Source organism: Lagenorhynchus albirostris, chromosome 14 (assembly GCF_949774975.1).
Source record: "Lagenorhynchus albirostris chromosome 14, mLagAlb1.1, whole genome shotgun sequence".
Lineage (NCBI taxonomy): Eukaryota > Metazoa > Chordata > Mammalia > Artiodactyla > Delphinidae > Lagenorhynchus > Lagenorhynchus albirostris.
In genome coordinates this window covers 75,659,456-75,675,763 of record NC_083108.1, presented here as the reverse complement: position 1 = coordinate 75,675,763, position 16,308 = coordinate 75,659,456, and the positions used below count along the sequence as shown (strand labels likewise).

General features: G+C 40.9%; 1 protein-coding gene across 5 annotated transcripts in view; it reads left to right on the top strand.

The window, feature by feature from the left end:
• MED13L (mediator complex subunit 13L) overlaps window positions 1-14,791 on the top strand; it is a 297,857-nt gene extending 283,066 nt beyond the window's left edge. For 4 of the 5 annotated variants that reach the window (XM_060121968.1, XM_060121970.1, XM_060121967.1 and 1 more), the window contains 6 exons: window positions 2,273-2,431; window positions 3,728-3,904; window positions 5,502-5,659; window positions 8,319-8,480; window positions 10,775-10,887; window positions 11,958-14,791. In XM_060121968.1, the coding sequence (XP_059977951.1) occupies window positions 2,273-2,431; window positions 3,728-3,904; window positions 5,502-5,659; window positions 8,319-8,480; window positions 10,775-10,887; window positions 11,958-12,090 (902 nt within the window). In that variant the 3' untranslated portion in view covers window positions 12,091-14,791. The remainder of the gene's footprint in view (window positions 1-2,272; window positions 2,432-3,727; window positions 3,905-5,501; window positions 5,660-8,318; window positions 8,481-10,774; window positions 10,888-11,957) is intronic. The other variant, XM_060121969.1, reaches the window with a different exon arrangement.
• The last annotated feature ends 1,517 nt before the right edge of the window (window positions 14,792-16,308 follow it).

The following is a 16,308-nucleotide window of genomic DNA, read 5'->3' as shown; positions in this document are numbered from 1 at the left end:
GTTGCGGCACATCGGCTCCTTAGTTGCAGCTCGCAGGCTCCTTAGTCATGGCATGCGAACTCTTAGTTGCAGCATGCATGTGGGATCTAGTTCCCTGACCAGGGATCGAACCCGGGCCCCCTGCATTGGGAACGTGGAGTCTTAACCACTGCGCCACCAGGGAAGTCCCGGGAGAGGTTTTTTCCTAACGTCTGCACGAAAGCAAGCATATGTCACAAATTAGCTTGGTGGTTTTGCACGTGCCAAGTATATATCAGAACAGAGTTGGCAAACTTTCTTTGTAAAGGGCAAGGTAGTAAATATTTTTGACCTTGCAGGTTAGCTGGTCACTGTTGAACTACTCAACTCTGCTACTGTAATGCCAAAGCAGCCATAGACAATACCCCAGTGAATTGGTGTGGCTGTTCCAATAAAACCTTGTTTACTAACAGGTGGTGGGCAGGATGTGAGCTGTGGACCGTAGTTTGCTGACCCTTGCGTTAGAGTGTGCATCTTATTTCTTTACATGAAATTTATATCTGGTATTTGTGGAAACCCTGAAATAAAACCCCTGATATAGATGTAACTTGCCTTGTAGTAAGTGCCTAAGTGAGTTAATTATTAGGGTTTAACAGCAATTTATACAAATATTATATAATATGTATTAAGTGTTTTCTTAGGAATCTATTATACACAGAATTTTTTTGTATTATACTGTAGACCAATAGAAAATATTATCCTTTTCATTTTTAAAAGAATATTATAATGAGTCTGTATCAGTAGCCTGGAGGTCTAATACATTAGGGGATTCATCATTTCATTTCTGTCAGAATTCCTATCTTCTCTCTTAGTATGCCTTTTAGTCAATCTTATTTCTTAAAGGCTTTGAGCTACTCTTAACCCTTGGGAAAAGTTAGAATATAATAGAAAAGAAGTAGAGGGGATAAAAATGTAGCCTAGTAGTCTAGTTACTTGGTATTTTGGAAAATTATTAAAGCCATCGCCTTCCCTTTTATGGTTTTTTAGAAGGGACACACTCTTCTTTCTTATCTCTTGGGGGAGAAGAATGTAAGTGTGACTGAGGGCTCCATCAAAAGACTGAGAGCAAATGTACTTTCAAGGAGTAAAAACACAGAGAAAAGCCTAGTGTCCAGGACATCAGCCTCCCAATCTACAGTTTCTTCCTTTGGGGAACTGAGGTCTGCACCACGTTGCATGTCTGTGGGGCAGTATCAGATATGAGTCCACAGATTTCAGAGTCAGTTTTGTGAATCTCTGTTCTTTATCACCAGAGTGTTTGTGATAAAAATAATCATACTGTCTTTTCCTTCTTACTTGGTTTTTATATACCAAACTCACTTCTCTTTGGTATTTCTGTGGTTTTTAAAAATACTCGCTCCTGTATGTTCCTTGACCCTTTTATTTCAGCCACTTCAGTTCAGTGTTCATTAGGAATATGAAATGTGAAAGTTTTTTTTTTTTCACTTGCTTTTTAAGGGGAGAGCAGGTTGTTTGAAAAAAGTATATGGAGGTAGAGAGGTGGAGTGGTGTTACATCAGTGGGATGTGACATGACAGCAGTGTACGGCTGCAGTAATGTGACGTGCTTCATGTGTGTCGGGGGTCAAAATAAAGGGAGTACCAAGTGCTTTTCAATTCCTGGAGTAACATTACCCTCAACAGTTCTGTGAGGAGACGTAGTGCTTTTGTTTGGAGGCAATAAACAGACGATAGAAAATTTATGACATCTTTTTAATCTGAACAATTAATGTGGCATCATTTGGAGCACTTTACTTGCACCCATTGCTTTGGGCATGCCAGGAAAGGGTCCCCTTCGTTTCTTCTGCTGCTTGCATTTCATGAAACAACCAATCTACGCTAGCAGTAAACAAAACTGAGGTTCACCCCAAACTGTGCTCTCTTCTAAAGAAAAGTGTTCATAGGGGTAGTGAAAGAACCAGACCTGGAGAAGGAGAAAGGACAGAACATACTGGCATCACCATTGAAAACTATTTTAAGTGCCTAAGTCTGCCCGGGTCTGTGCCGGACTCAAAGGTCATTTCAGACATGATTTCAGCCTCTATAGTCGTTGGCCTTTGTTTCTTTGTTAATGAAGTGTAATCGAGGTCAAGTAACATTTTCTTTGTAGCAAGGAGGGGAACCTCTATAAAGCCATATTCCCTTCAGGGCCCAATCCTGGAAATTCAATTATCAGGCAAAACTGGTAAAATGCTCAAACCTCACATCAATATGAATTTCTGAAGACTGTGTGCGATTGTGATATTTGATTCCAGATTGGAGTATCCTCCTTGGAGAATGTTCACTACAGACAATCAGTAAACGGCTCAAGGATGTGTGCCGGATGTGTGGAATCTCTGCCGCAGACTCTCCTTCTATCCTTAGTGCCTGCCTGGTTGCCATGGAGCCCCAGGGGTCCTTTGTAGTGATGCCAGGTAAATCTCGTCAGTTTTGTTAATTAGGTATCAGAACAGTCCAGTCCATTCAATCTTAAGTCCACACACAAGTATAGAATGATCTTTATTATCTTTATGAGAAAAAATTGTACTTAGGGCTCAAAATGGAAACCACCTGGTCTCTTCCAAGGGGAGTGGTTTGTGATTTTATCATCTTTGTTGACCATCACTTGGGAGAGAGCCCAAGTCCTGGGTGTGATTGAGAGCTCTTAGAGTCCTGGCGAATTATTTGACCCCAACCTGTTGTTAGTTTATGAAGTTCACCCTCCAAAAATGACTTAAGCGGGCACCAACATGATACGTATTTTAATACCCTTTTGAAGAAAGGTATTTGATAGACTCTTCAAGCAGCCTCAAGAGGACGTTTAGAGTCTCTCTGTGGTTGAGGATGAATGTGAAGTAGACAGGGGTAGAGCATTTATCACAGTGTCTGGTAGCCACAGTAACTCAGTAAGTGCCAAGATGTGGGCAGATGAAACATCATGACCACAGAATTTTTTTAAAAACAGCAACTAAGCTGTTTTATAATTTAATAGCTAAGAAGTTTTATACTTTTTAAACCTGTTTTTACCATCCAGGTATTTCTTTGATCAAACAGCAGACCCTTGTCCCCTCCCTGTAAAAACCAACAGAAGTGTTGTGGTATGAGAACGTGGTTGCTTGTGGCCAGTCTAGAGAGAGACAGATGTCTGTACTGGCCTGCTGGTCAGACCTTGGGTTAATTGTCACCTGCACCAGTTGGGCAAGTTACATCATTTCTTTGTGTTCTGTCCTCCTCATGAAATGGGGGTAGTAGTTCCTACCTCTGAGGTGTAGCTTTGATGATTGAATGATATGATATGAATAAAGAATTCAGTACAGAATCTGGCATGTAGTATGCATTCAATAAATATTAGTTGTAACAATTATTAGTTGAATGATACCATTTCTACAGAATTGCATGGTTTGGGGGAACAGTCCGTTATAAATTATTAGCAGTCACAGGAGGAAAGAAAGTTTTATTTTTAGAAATACTTCTTATTTAAGTAATTAAAACATATTTGGTTGACTCAATCCAATTTTTTCTTAACCTTGCCAGTGTGAAATGTGGCTTGAGTTATTATAGCTATCTGCTCTGAGTCAGTTTCTTGAAAATATTTAGACAAGTGGGCTCAACTGTAAATGTGTATCCATCATGGCAGTTGTGTCAGACTCACATCAATCCAGCTTGGGTCATTTCTGGAGTTGTTCACTGCTGCACAAAAGGCATTGATACATTTTTCCCCCCTTTTTAAGATGCTGTCACAATGGGCTCTGTTTTTGGCCGAAGTACTGCACTGAACATGCAGTCATCTCAACTTAACACCCCTCAAGATGCTTCTTGTACACACATCTTGGTGTTCCCAACATCGTCAACCATCCAAGTGGCTCCAGCCAACTATCCCAATGAAGATGGGTTTAGCCCCAACAATGGTGAGTGGAAGACCCTGTATGCATAGAGCGGCTCCGCTCCTTCAACAAGACACAGTGCTAGAGTAAAGAGTCGCCTGGCCGCTGCAGGTTCTTCTGTGTCGTAGTAAACAGCATATGAAACGTGAAGGGGGAATTGAAGGTTTGAGAATCTTTTTGGTTTTGAAGATTTAATTTGCACTGTTGCCAAGACCAAATAAACACTTTCCTCTCTTGGGTAATTAACTTTCTCCTGTTTTTCATTAACGGCAAAAAAATAGTATCTGCTTGATAGTGTCCTGTACATGGGTGTCACTCTTTCAATAAAGATTTCTTGATCTGATTTGAAATGTATGAAGACTGCTAGGCAGTATGAAGATAGCACCTGTCTTTAGCTGATCATTGGGAATCTAACTTGCTCTAAAACAACTCCTTATTTGATTAGTCTTGAAATTTTTTTCTAAGTAATTTATTTTTGGCTGTATTGGGTCTTCGTTGCTGCGCGGGCTTTCTCTAGCTGCGGCGAGCGGGGGTGGCTCTTCGTTGCGGTGCGCGGGCTTCTCCTTGCGGTGGCTTCTCTTGTTGTGGAGCACGGGCTCTAGGCACTTGGGCTTCGGTAGTTGTGGCATGCGGGCTCAGTAGTTGTGGCTCGTGGGCTCTAGAGTGCAGGCTCAGTAGTTGTGGCACCCGGGCTTAGTTGCTCTGTGGCATGTGGGATCTTCCTGGACCAGGGCTCCAACCCGTGTCCCCTGCATTGGCAGGTGGATTTTTAACCACTGCGCCACCAGTGAAGTCCCCTTATTTGATTATTCTTAATAGATTTTTATGGTTTGAATATCTTAAGGCATTTGTTAAGCAATGATTATTTATAAACTGTAAAATGTTCAATATTATGCAGCCGTTTGCATTGTTTTTTGAAGAATTTTTAGCAGCTACCAACATTTACTCCTGTTAAATGGGGAGGGTAAAAGGATACTGTCCTGCGTGTGTGTATATAGAAAACACACATAATATCACAGTGTAATAATAAATACAGAAAGAGGATCAGCAAAAATGTTCATGGTGATTGGGTTTCCCCTTTTATACTTTTCTTTCCAAATTTTCTGCTGTGCATGTACCTTACTTTTATGATGTGGGAGAGAGGATTTCTTAACAAAAACATCATGCTTTGATCTGCTTGTATAATAGGCCTCCAGTTTGAGGGCAAGTTCACACTTATTAACATGCATTAATTCAGCCTTAAGTATTTTAGATGCTAATTGGATGCATAGATGGTGTCTGCTGTTTTCTTGGATGGTGTCAGTTTTAACTTTAATAATTAAATTGCTTCTTTAGCTGTTTTGCCTTCTTTTTATGTGCCTTTGGAGGCTATGCAGAGTGCAGAGTTTTACGTTCTTTATTTCTCCGTTCTGTTAATACCTCACATTAGGAGATCATTGGAGAGAGTACAAAATGCAAGAATAATTTGCAGCACCTTGAACCCAGTGGGCACGCATTAAGCCTTACTAAGTTGTTAACAACACATGCCTGTAATAGTCATAGGCCAATAAACTGTGCATTGGTTTAAATTGGGGCTGTGGATTAGCTTTTTAATTTTTGTCCTTTTTTTCTCTCCCTCTAGATGACATGTTTGTTGACCTTCCATTCCCAGATGATATGGACAATGATATTGGCATATTAATGACTGGGAACCTCCATTCCTCTCCCAACTCCTCCCCAGTTCCCTCCCCAGGCTCTCCTTCTGGAATTGGTGTGGGCTCTCACTTCCAGCATAGTCGGGTAAGGACGACTTGAAATAGGTTGTTTAAAACCACCTCAGCCTTCAGGAAAATCCTCCAGAAGTGCTGTCGTCTTTTACTACACGCACCTTTCTCCCTGATGGTCTTGGTCCCTGGTACAAGAGGAGTAAGTGTGGGACAGCGACCCTGTAGTTCCATTTCGAACAAAGCAGGAATTCTAAAGAAATGTTATTATTATTCCTGATGAATGTGTTTAATCAGAATAGTCCCATTACAGCTGCAAGGGTTTTATGCAGTTACTGTGTTCTGAGCAAAAATTAATTTTGGTTGCTTGCTGCTTCCCAGTTATTTTTTAATTTTTTGCCAGAACAGTGGCTTTTCAGAGGCTAGTTCAATAACCCTGCTTATTTAACATTCAGAGTAACTGTGTTAATTGAATAACACATTGTTGATGGTTAATTAATTCGGAAAGGAGCTTAACTGGTCTTGGTTTAGGTCATGGCGCCTTTATTTAGGCGTGTTAGGTGTTCTCTGTGGCCAGCCTGCGGGAGTGGGAGGAGCCCACAGGAGGCTGAGTTTGGAGAAGTGCGCAGGTTAGTACCAGCATTATCAAGGGAAAAACAGGGCTTACAGCTGCTTTCACCTTTAAATATCCCAGGATATTGGAGGTGAATTAGCAGACGATTGAGGCGTTAAAGGTTCTGCCATCAGCTCACGTTAAGTTTCTTTAAAAGCTAGGTGATTCATGCCTTATCACTGTATTACACTTTTTACTTAAAATGTTAAGAGATTGAGGGGTTAAGACACAGAAAAATAGCTATGTCTAATATCTTAAACTGGACAAGTATAAGCAACCTGCTTACACTCATTAGGCACAAAGATGTTCTTCGAGGACTTAGGTTTCTGTCAGGTGGGACTTTTATTGCCAGCCCTGAGTTCACTGAAGGACAGTCTAGAGAAAAGAAGATTGAAAACTTTAGTTTCAGAGAAGATGAAACCAGGGAAGGCCACCTCAGTAGACTGCCCTCATGTTACTGCCTGCCCCCTAATTCTCCCTTCTGCAAGGAAGGGATTGTAAATGTCTCTGTTTCCTCCAGTCATTTGCCAGTTAATGACAATTTATTGGTTCATTGGAGATTGTTGTGATGGGGACCAAAAACACAAATTTTACACGGGATAGTTTTAATTTAGGATTAACGTGAATTCTAGAGGCAAATAGCATTGCAGCTAAGAATGCATGCCCTGGAGCTTGATAAATATCGCTCTGAATTATAGCCGAACATCTTCCTAGCTTTGTGACTTTGGGCAAGCTTACTTTACCTTTCTCAGCCTTAGTTACCTTATCTGTGAAATGGAAATAATAGCAGCTACCTCCCAGTACTGGTTGTTATAATTTAGCTCCTCCGTTAACAAAGAATTGGTAACTGAAGTGTAGTGTTAGTTTTGTGAGAAACAGAGGCGTGCTTTATTTTCTCCCTGTGTTGGCACCTCAAGCCACTGAATGTCACACTTCAAACAGTACTATGCTGAAGCTGGTCAGGTGGCCTTTTCTAATCCTGAGCACCTGCAGCCAGGTGACCCTGAGAGGCTTTCGGCATTTCCTCGTTCCGAACCATTAAACATTCTTTGATATCCAGTTAAGAAATTACCACAGGAGAAAAAATTTGTTCAAGGTTGCAGTAAGTTTTTATTTTTTAACCAACTCAGAAATGATACAACTTGGTGTAGTAGTTGAGGATTTTTTTTTCTTCCTTAAACAGAAGGCTTTTGAGAACAAATGGATGACTTATTATTGCTTTTGCATAAAAGGTACATTTTCAACTCTCGAAGCTAGCTAAGAGTCAAAGAAGGAAAATGTCAACTGCAGAAACGCCCAGTGGCTCTCACAGGAGTCCCTTATTACCGGGACTGCTGTAAATTGAAACAGGGCTTCTTCAGGAGCAGATCTCACGCTGCTGGCAGGTCAGATACCGGTGAAGTGTTAGAACGTTATTAACAGTGGACAGTCAGGTGTGCGTGTGTATTTTTGGTTGGTTGCTGGTGAAAGAGCATGTGGGTGTGGTGGTACCTTCAGCTGTCAGATTCCACTCTTTCCATTTTTAGTTTATTACTTAATAATGCCACGGAGCAGATTTTACATTCTGCAGAAAAGGAAACAGAGAAAAGAAACCTGTATTTACCTGGCTGATGTTGTTAGTTTTACTGGTACCTTCTTCCTGAGCCATAGTTTTCTTCAGATATCTGTGTGTGCAGCAAAGACACTGCCTCCCCTGTTGACCTTTCTTGGTCAGTTGACATTTTGGTGTGAGATGCTGCCAGGAAGGGGATTAGTCACTACAGTGTGCAGGGAGAATTGATAAAAAGTTGGGTGAAGGTGGTCAAAAAGCACAAACTTCGAGTTATAAAATAAGTGTCCTGGGGATGTAATGTATGGTGATTTTAGTTAATAATACCATATTGTATATTTGAAAGTTACTGAGAGTAGATCTTAAAAGTTCTCATCAGAAGAAAAACAATTGTAACTCTGTATGGTGGTGGATGTTAACTAGACTTATTGTGGTGATTATTTCCCAGTTAGAATCATTATGTTGTACACCTGAAACTAATATGTCATATCAATTTCTTTTAAAAAGTTGGTTTTTAAAAAAGCTTTATTTGGTAATAAATGCTAATCATGCTTTTGGGACTTTGTTTTTCAGAGCCAGGGTGAGCGTCTTCTTTCTAGGGAAGCGCCTGAGGAGCTGAAACAGCAGCCTCTGGCCCTTGGGTATTTTGTATCGACTGCCAAAGCTGAGAATCTCCCCCAGTGGTTTTGGTCATCGTGTCCCCAGGCTCAGAACCAGTGTCCCCTCTTCCTCAAGGTTGGTTTGGTGTTGTATTTGAAGTTGGGGCGTGAGTGACTTATGCTCAAAATCAGTCTTGGTTAGAATTTGCCTTGGGCACCGTCGTCTTATTCTGCTCCCCGACTCGCTCACATCTACTTAAGAGTCTGAGGGTATGTTAATTACAGGTAGAGGTGAAGAGCAGAATTTAGGAGAGGAGCCCAAAACCATGTCACAAAGAAATGAATGACATTCACCCAAGGAGGAGACTTCCCGCGGCCCAAAGGACACATCTAGGGTGGCCACGTGTTTCTGTATAAGGCACTGCGGTCAGGGAAGTTACGCCGGGGGGATGATGAAGACTAGTTGTCCTCTTCCTCCACTGCCACAGGCAGTCAGCGTTCCTTTTTAGAGTAGGGCAGGAGTCAGCTAAAAAATTCCATGTTTCTGCTTGCGCCTTCCTGTATATTTCTTGGAAATTTTTAATCCAAATTAAGAGTTAAAAACAAAAGATCTGTCACTTCCAGTCTGGATGAGAGAACCTAGAATGAAATCCATGGATTGCCAAAAAGCCAACGGTTTGACAACACACTGTATTGGCAGAGCTGTGGGGAGCTGGCCCTGGTATGGTGGGAAGGCCAAGTATTACAACCCTGCACATTTCCCTTTGGATGCAGAAGTCCCACTACAGAGTAATCACTAAGATACACACACGTACACATACATACACACACACACACACACACACACACACAAATCTGGAAGGTTAAAACCAAAAACAATTGAAGTAATTTTCTTTTCCTGATGACTTTAACATAGTATTATGAAATCAAAGATTTATATAAAAATCCTGCAATCTCTCAATTAGAATTACTAGTCTGAACCTAGATTTATCTTTTCTTCTCTGAAAAGTATACACATTCTTTAGCTCTGTTTACTGAAAAGGCTCAGGAGCCATGATAGCCTAGCAGCAATAAACAGCTTTATTGACACAATTATGGTTTCTCAATACTGTTTATCATTCAAAAGAACCAGAGTTCTTTGAGGAAATGACTGATTCCAGGGCTAAAGTAAGAAATATTCGAGGTGTACCTGAGACATCCTGTCATGCCTAAAAAGCAAGGAAGCTACCAAAGATTATTAGAGTCTTATCAAAGGACCCAGTAGCCAACTTGGAGGGGTTCCCATTGCCCAGGGATGGGATGATTTAGTCATTAAAATGAACAATGGTGGCAGTAGATTGACATCAATCTATGGGTTCATAGTTGTGCTGAAAAACAAAACATTTGTAAGTCACCTTTTGAAGCTGCCAGAACAGCAGCTCATTAATCAGAAAATTGAAAAGTAAGGAGAATCAAGCATTTATATCGCCTCTTCTTTTTTTTTTTTTTTTTTTTTTTTTTTGGCGGTACGCGGGCCTCTCACTGTTGTGGCCTCTCCCGTTGCGGAGCACAGGCTCAGAGGCCATGGCTCACGGGCCCAGCCGCTCCGCGGCATGTGGGATCTTCCCAGACCAGGGCACGAACCCATGTCCCCTGCATCGGCAGGCGGACTCTCAACCACTGCGCCACCAGGGAAGCCCATATATTGCGTCCTCTTATATTTTACAATTAATAAAGTAAAACTATACTAAAACTGTTAAGTTAAAAATTGATGGGGAACTTTATAGTAGATGGACTGTGCTGGTACTTGCTGGATCCAGGGATCTGTCATATTCTGATGACAGCAGACATCAGGTGCCTTTGGATGTGATGCTGTAAGAAGAGCACAGAACCGGTTATGAAGTACGGGGATCAGGATAGAAGACCACCACAACAACACAGTCAGCCACATCCCGACTGTGGAGCCTTCTACAGATTAAAACCTGAAGAGGGGGCTTCCCTGGTGGTGCAGTGGTTGAGAGTCCACCTGCCGATGCAGGGGACGCGGGTTGGTGCTCTGGTCCGGGAAGATCCCACATGCCGCGGAGCAGATGGGCCCGTGAGCCATGGCCGCTGAGCCTGCGCGTCCGGAGCCTGTGCTCCGCACGGAGAGGCCACAACAGTGAGAGGCCCGCGTACCGCAAAAAACAAAACAAAACAAAAAAAACCTGAAGAGGGACACTAATTATTTTCAGTCCATTTGCAAAGCTAGCTTTTTTTTTTTCCCTCTACCCTGGGATATGGAGTTATTCGGGATCACATTGGGGTTACTGAGCAGCTTAAATTCATGGACTTAGAATAGAAGCCCTGACTACAATGGACTTTAGAGCATCTCCTTCTGGTAGACGTGGCCTTATTTCTGCCCCATGGTTGATTAGACCAGGAAGGTAACTGTCTTTGTTCTTTCACCAGGCTTCGCTACATCACCACATTTCTGTAGCACAGACGGACGAACTTCTCCCTGCCAGGAATTCTCAGCGGGTTCCACATCCTCTTGACTCCAAAACCACGTCTGATGTTTTAAGGTAGGTTCAGACCTAGGCAACATAGCAGTACAGTTTGAAATGATATACTTTACTCTTGTTTTTCCAAGGTGTTTTAATTAAAGTGTGGTATTTGTGGAAGAGGTGCTACCTCTTGTGCAGTGGAGCACTGTCTGATTAGCCAGTGAGAGCCACATCCCCCCGCAATACCTGCATAGGACAGACAGTGTAGCATACTTTGTTAAATCCGGTAGTTATGTGCAAGTACAACTGCCCTTTTTTCCCATTCAGAGGAGGCATTTCATGGTGATGAAAATAGATCAGAATAAGGGGGTGGATAGTTAGAAGACAAAGTCTGGAACTTAAAGCACTTGACTTTGGAAACATTTTCTGCCCTCCCTGACATAGATTATGTAAATAAAGTTAAGTAAAACATAAATTCCATAGCTGGGAAATACCTCCCAGATTTGTCTTGTACTTTAGCAGGCTGTAAACATTCCTCATGTACCTTGAGAAAATATGCAAGCTCTTCCTAATGTTTTCTAACTCTTAAATGATTTGGAAATTATAGTTAAAGCAAGAACCTACCTAATCTACATGATTTTGGCTTCCAGGGCCTCTAGAGCAACCCTGTCCAATAGAAGTATAATGTGAGTCACATATAAATTACTAGTTTAATGTGGCTACTAGAAAAGTTTTAAAAAGAAATCAGTGAAGTTAATTTTAGTAATAACTTTATCAGTTATATAAAAACATGTGATAAGGATGTCAAAATATAAAAAATAGTATCATTTGAACAGTAATCAATATAAAAATATTCATGAGCTGTTTTCCATGCTTTTTTAAATACTAAATCTTTGAAATCCCGGTGCCTGTTCTCTATGTACAGCATATCTGAGTTCACGGAGTTGGGGGCCGGTGGCTGCCATATTGGACAGTGCAGGTCTAGAAGGAAGGGGGGACATGAGGAAACGAACTCTGGGAAAGAGCTTGGGGCAACTTATGAAATGATATTAGGCCTTCTTCCTGCTGACACTGGCACGTTAGCACTTTCAGACCAGCCTTAACTTCTGTCGTGCCTGATGCCCTGACCCGTGTGTTCTCTCCGGCAGGTTTGTTTTGGAGCAGTACAACGCTCTGTCCTGGCTCACGTGCAATCCGGCCACCCAGGACCGTACCTCCTGCCTTCCCGTCCACTTTGTGGTGCTCACTCAGTTGTACAACGCCATCATGAATATACTCTAATTGGAAAAGCACTTGTTCTCTCTGGCTCAGTTCCTTCTCCCCGCAACCTCAGTCCAAGGAACCTGCTACACTCTTCAAATACCCTGCTCCCTCCTCCTGAGACCACTCTGCACAGTCCTGCACTGTGATTACTTCTCAGCAGGCACATGTCATTTCTGCAGTGTTCATTACCACAGTGACTCACAGACACTTCTCTCATGGACCTGGAAACTTCTATAAGCAGTGACTTTCAGCCAGTGTTATGGTGTGTGCGGCCCCAAACCACTGGGCCACAGGAAGTTTTTTGTTGTTGGTTTTCAAGAGGGAACCAGAAGAGACAGTATCCTTTTGCACAAGAGTCTGTGTTTTCAGCCTCTGTTTAATAAGGGCAGTTCAGCCCTCTGGATGAAATCCTCTAGTTATTGGTGTATGGCCTGTGGGTTACTGAACTCCATAATCTGGGACTTTTGAGAAACAAGAACCAGCTCAAGTACATGATTTCATAATGGGGTTTCTGTCTCCCTAGTGCTCCCATCTAGATTGGCATGAGTGCTTTGGTTGACTTTATACCTGTGTGTAGATACAAAAGGTCTGGAGACATCTTCATTTTGTTTATTTATTTTAGGTTGTTTTGTCATATGGTTTTTGTGACTTACTTTTAATTTTTTTAATTCACAAGGACCAGGTACAGTAGCTGAAACCCAACTCAGATCCACCATAGGATTCTTTGACTACATACCTCTGTCCTAGAAGCCAGAAAAGGAGTGAAAACAAATCGGGGAGATCCTGCTTACAAGTAATATATTCAAAACCACCCAGCAGTAGGTTTTGTTGAGAATAAACTGGGTAAACATTCTGCCATATTCCTTATTAAAAGTGGCCAGCGTTTCCTGAAGGACAACATTTTTATACAGAAGGCAGTCAAGCTCAACCCAGAGCCATGGAGGCAAGTACCTTCACTAGTTTTATATAGTCACAATGGAAATATATTTTCTAGTGAATTCTTACTGAAAGCCAGGTCTCTCCTCTCATTAGATCAAAAGGGACTCGTGTATATATCACAATCGAAAGTGTTTGCTCATAAAATCAGTTATAAATATGGTAAATTTTTTCTGGACCATAGGAATATTATTTCAAAGAAATATTCAACTTAACCATTAAATTAGTACTTGAAGTTGAGCCTTCGTGGTGGGACTTTTTTTAAAAAAACATGCCTTTTTAAATCATTAAGGCTAATTGAAGTATTTTATCCAGGCCCGAGAGGGTTGTCTTTAGGACTCCATTTCTACCCCTACCTTGCTGTGCGTTTCTGTCTGAGGGCAGTGGGCGTGGGCTTGCCTCCCATGAGCTGCTCTGGTCAGGCTGTTGAGCTCTAGTCACCTGTGGAGAGAATCATGCAAATTTTAAAAGTTCTTCCAAGAGACTTCCATATTCTGGTTATTAACAAAAAAAAGGAAAAATGTAATAACTGATATGATTTTGTAAAAGTATTTTTCTTGAAATAATCTAACGTTTAAAACATATTAAAAAAAAGTTGTGTGGTGGGAATGTGAAAGCAGAGAAGTAACTTGTAAATGGATAATTTTGTTCTCTGTACCACCAATTGGGGGGGAGGGGTCGACTTTCGCAGTGTATAGGTTAAAAAAATCTGATATATCAAACCATTTGTATCTAATGTGTACAGTGTAAAATTGACTTTAAAAATATTGCAGTGCTATTTTTTCTTAATCAGAAAGGAAAAATTCTCAAGGCCTTTTGAAGAGCATAAGATGATGAAGATTGTAAACTTGTATAAAACTATCTTGGTGAGAAGACAAATTGTAAAGTAGATATTTGTAATCTTTTACCACTTTGGGGTTGCTTTTTTTCCCAGAATTCATCAGAACTTTGAATTTTTTTTTTTTTAAATGGGCTGTTTTTAATGCAGGGGCTTTTCTTCCCTAGAAACCCAATTCTCAGCAAAAAAAAAAAGAAAAAAAATACAAAAAACAAAAAAACCCCTACAAAAATTTAAAAAAAAAAAGGCAGCAAAGGGTAGTTTTCATCTGGTGTCTTTTATTTAAGTTTTTTAAGTTAAGAAAAGCTGGTGACATATTTATACGTTTTTGTGCAAAAATAAATGAATGGCAATAGATTTTAAAAAAATCTTATTATGTACTTCTGTGTGAAAAAGTCTGTATAATATTTCCCTTAAATATGCATTATTTTACTTGTGAGTTTTTTACTGAATTAATCTGAAATGTACAAGCCCTGGATTTGCTACAGAGTGAGAACTTATTTTATTTTTTTTTTATTTTTAATTTTGGAAATTCTGCAGAAATCAGAACTCTTACCATGGTTTGAACTAAAGAGGGGAAATGGGGGAGGGGAGAGGGGTGGGATTGTCCAGCATGCTTGTATGTATATTTCAGAACCTTTTTTAAATGTAAAAGCTGTACATTTCTGGGAAGTTCTGAATTTCTTTTGTTTCCTTTTTTTCCTTCAAGCATTTTGCAGTGAGCTTCTTTTATATATAGCAAACAATTTGAAAGAATACAAAAATATGTGAAGTTCATTTAAAAAAACTACAGTATAGCGCTGGTACAGTACACTAAAAGACTTTGATAAAAAGAAACAATACTAAAAGGCCTCCATTTTAAATGTCATTCATATATACCTTGTGAATGAGAGCTATATACTTTTACACACTTTTTTAGAGGAATAAATTATTGAATTACTGAAACGTTGAGTGGCTTTTTTCCCCTTCCATCCTGCTTTTGTAATGGGAGTGATCTACGCCTATTCAAAAGGTGTTAAGTATTATGAACAGTCCTTGACCAGCAGCCAGGCTCTACCTTCCAGCGTAAAGTTTTACTCCCCTGATCAGCACATCTCGTAGCTGTTCTCAGACGGTTTTCACATATTCCAGGATACAAGGGCATTCCTGGATCAGTTTTAGCGTGCACACACACACACACACACACACACACACACACACACACACGCACACACACACACAGCATTGGATTTGGAGCTCTGGTGTTTAGTTCCTTAACTGTTCTGAGTAGGTCACATCTAACAGTGATCACACGTGTAACAGTGAGCTACTTGTCTCCTAGCTCTTAAGATTGCGGTCAATACTAGAACAGTTTACAAGTCTGTTTTCTACTTGCTTTCTCTTCACGGTCTCAGCCAGTTTCTTTTTGATGTTCCTTAAAAAGAACAGTTCCATCGCTTTGCTGTTTTCCCAGTCCACAGCCTGGTGACAGTAGTATGCCATCTAACACACACACAAGCAAGGCGCTCATTGACTGCATGGCACCCGCTACGTTGTTCTCTTCTCCTTGGGTCCATTCCGTAGGAAAAACCCCTGTGGGGGCAGAAGCTCTCGCTAAAACAGTAAACAGGACCTGGCAGAACCTACTGTCGAAATTTGAATACATTGAAAGATCTTGTCTTTAATCTTCCTCCAACTCTTTGGCAGTATACATTGTTCTGAATCTAACGATAAAGTGTTGAGACTACTCAGCCTCAGTTATTTCATCTGCAAATGAGGGATGAGGGCAATTCCATGAGAAATGCTTTGCAGACTAAAAAGCTGTGTCCATGTTATTATAGTTGTACTATTGAAGAGGCCTGAGAAAAGTGAGGCCACGTTTCTGTCAACAGATAATATCGGTCTCTGTCTCATCCAGTTGCACTGCCTTATGCATAGTTCACAGCACTCTTGGTAACGCTGCCTGCCCAAAGCATTAAAGAACCACACATTTCCTAGATCCTATGTGATCAGGTCAGTCCGATGATTCCTGTGCCCCGTAAAAATCAGAATTAGGTGGTATTTTTCCAACCAATTGATCTACTTGGGTTCTGTGCTCATACAGCGGACGGCACTTTATCCAACAATCAATGAATATGGATTTTATGCTATAGGAACTTCGCTTTCATAGCCACTATTTGCTGTACCAATTCAGCAATACTAGCTGAATCTCCTTGAGGTAGGAAAAATTATTTGTCAAATGCATTGAAACATTTTGCAAATTAGATGTAGGTAAATCTGACCTGTCACTCAAGAACCATCTGCCGCTAGCCGTTTGCGCTGCTCAGATTCTGCTTAACACCAGTTCATCCCCTCCAAGGATGCCATCAAATAGTTTTATGTTCCTGCTATTCGAGAAGTCACAGGGCCAGGAATTTGTCCCCAACTGGTGTCAAAGAGCGAATAAAAATCTTATAAAAAGTGCAGTTTGTCCATAGGAGTTT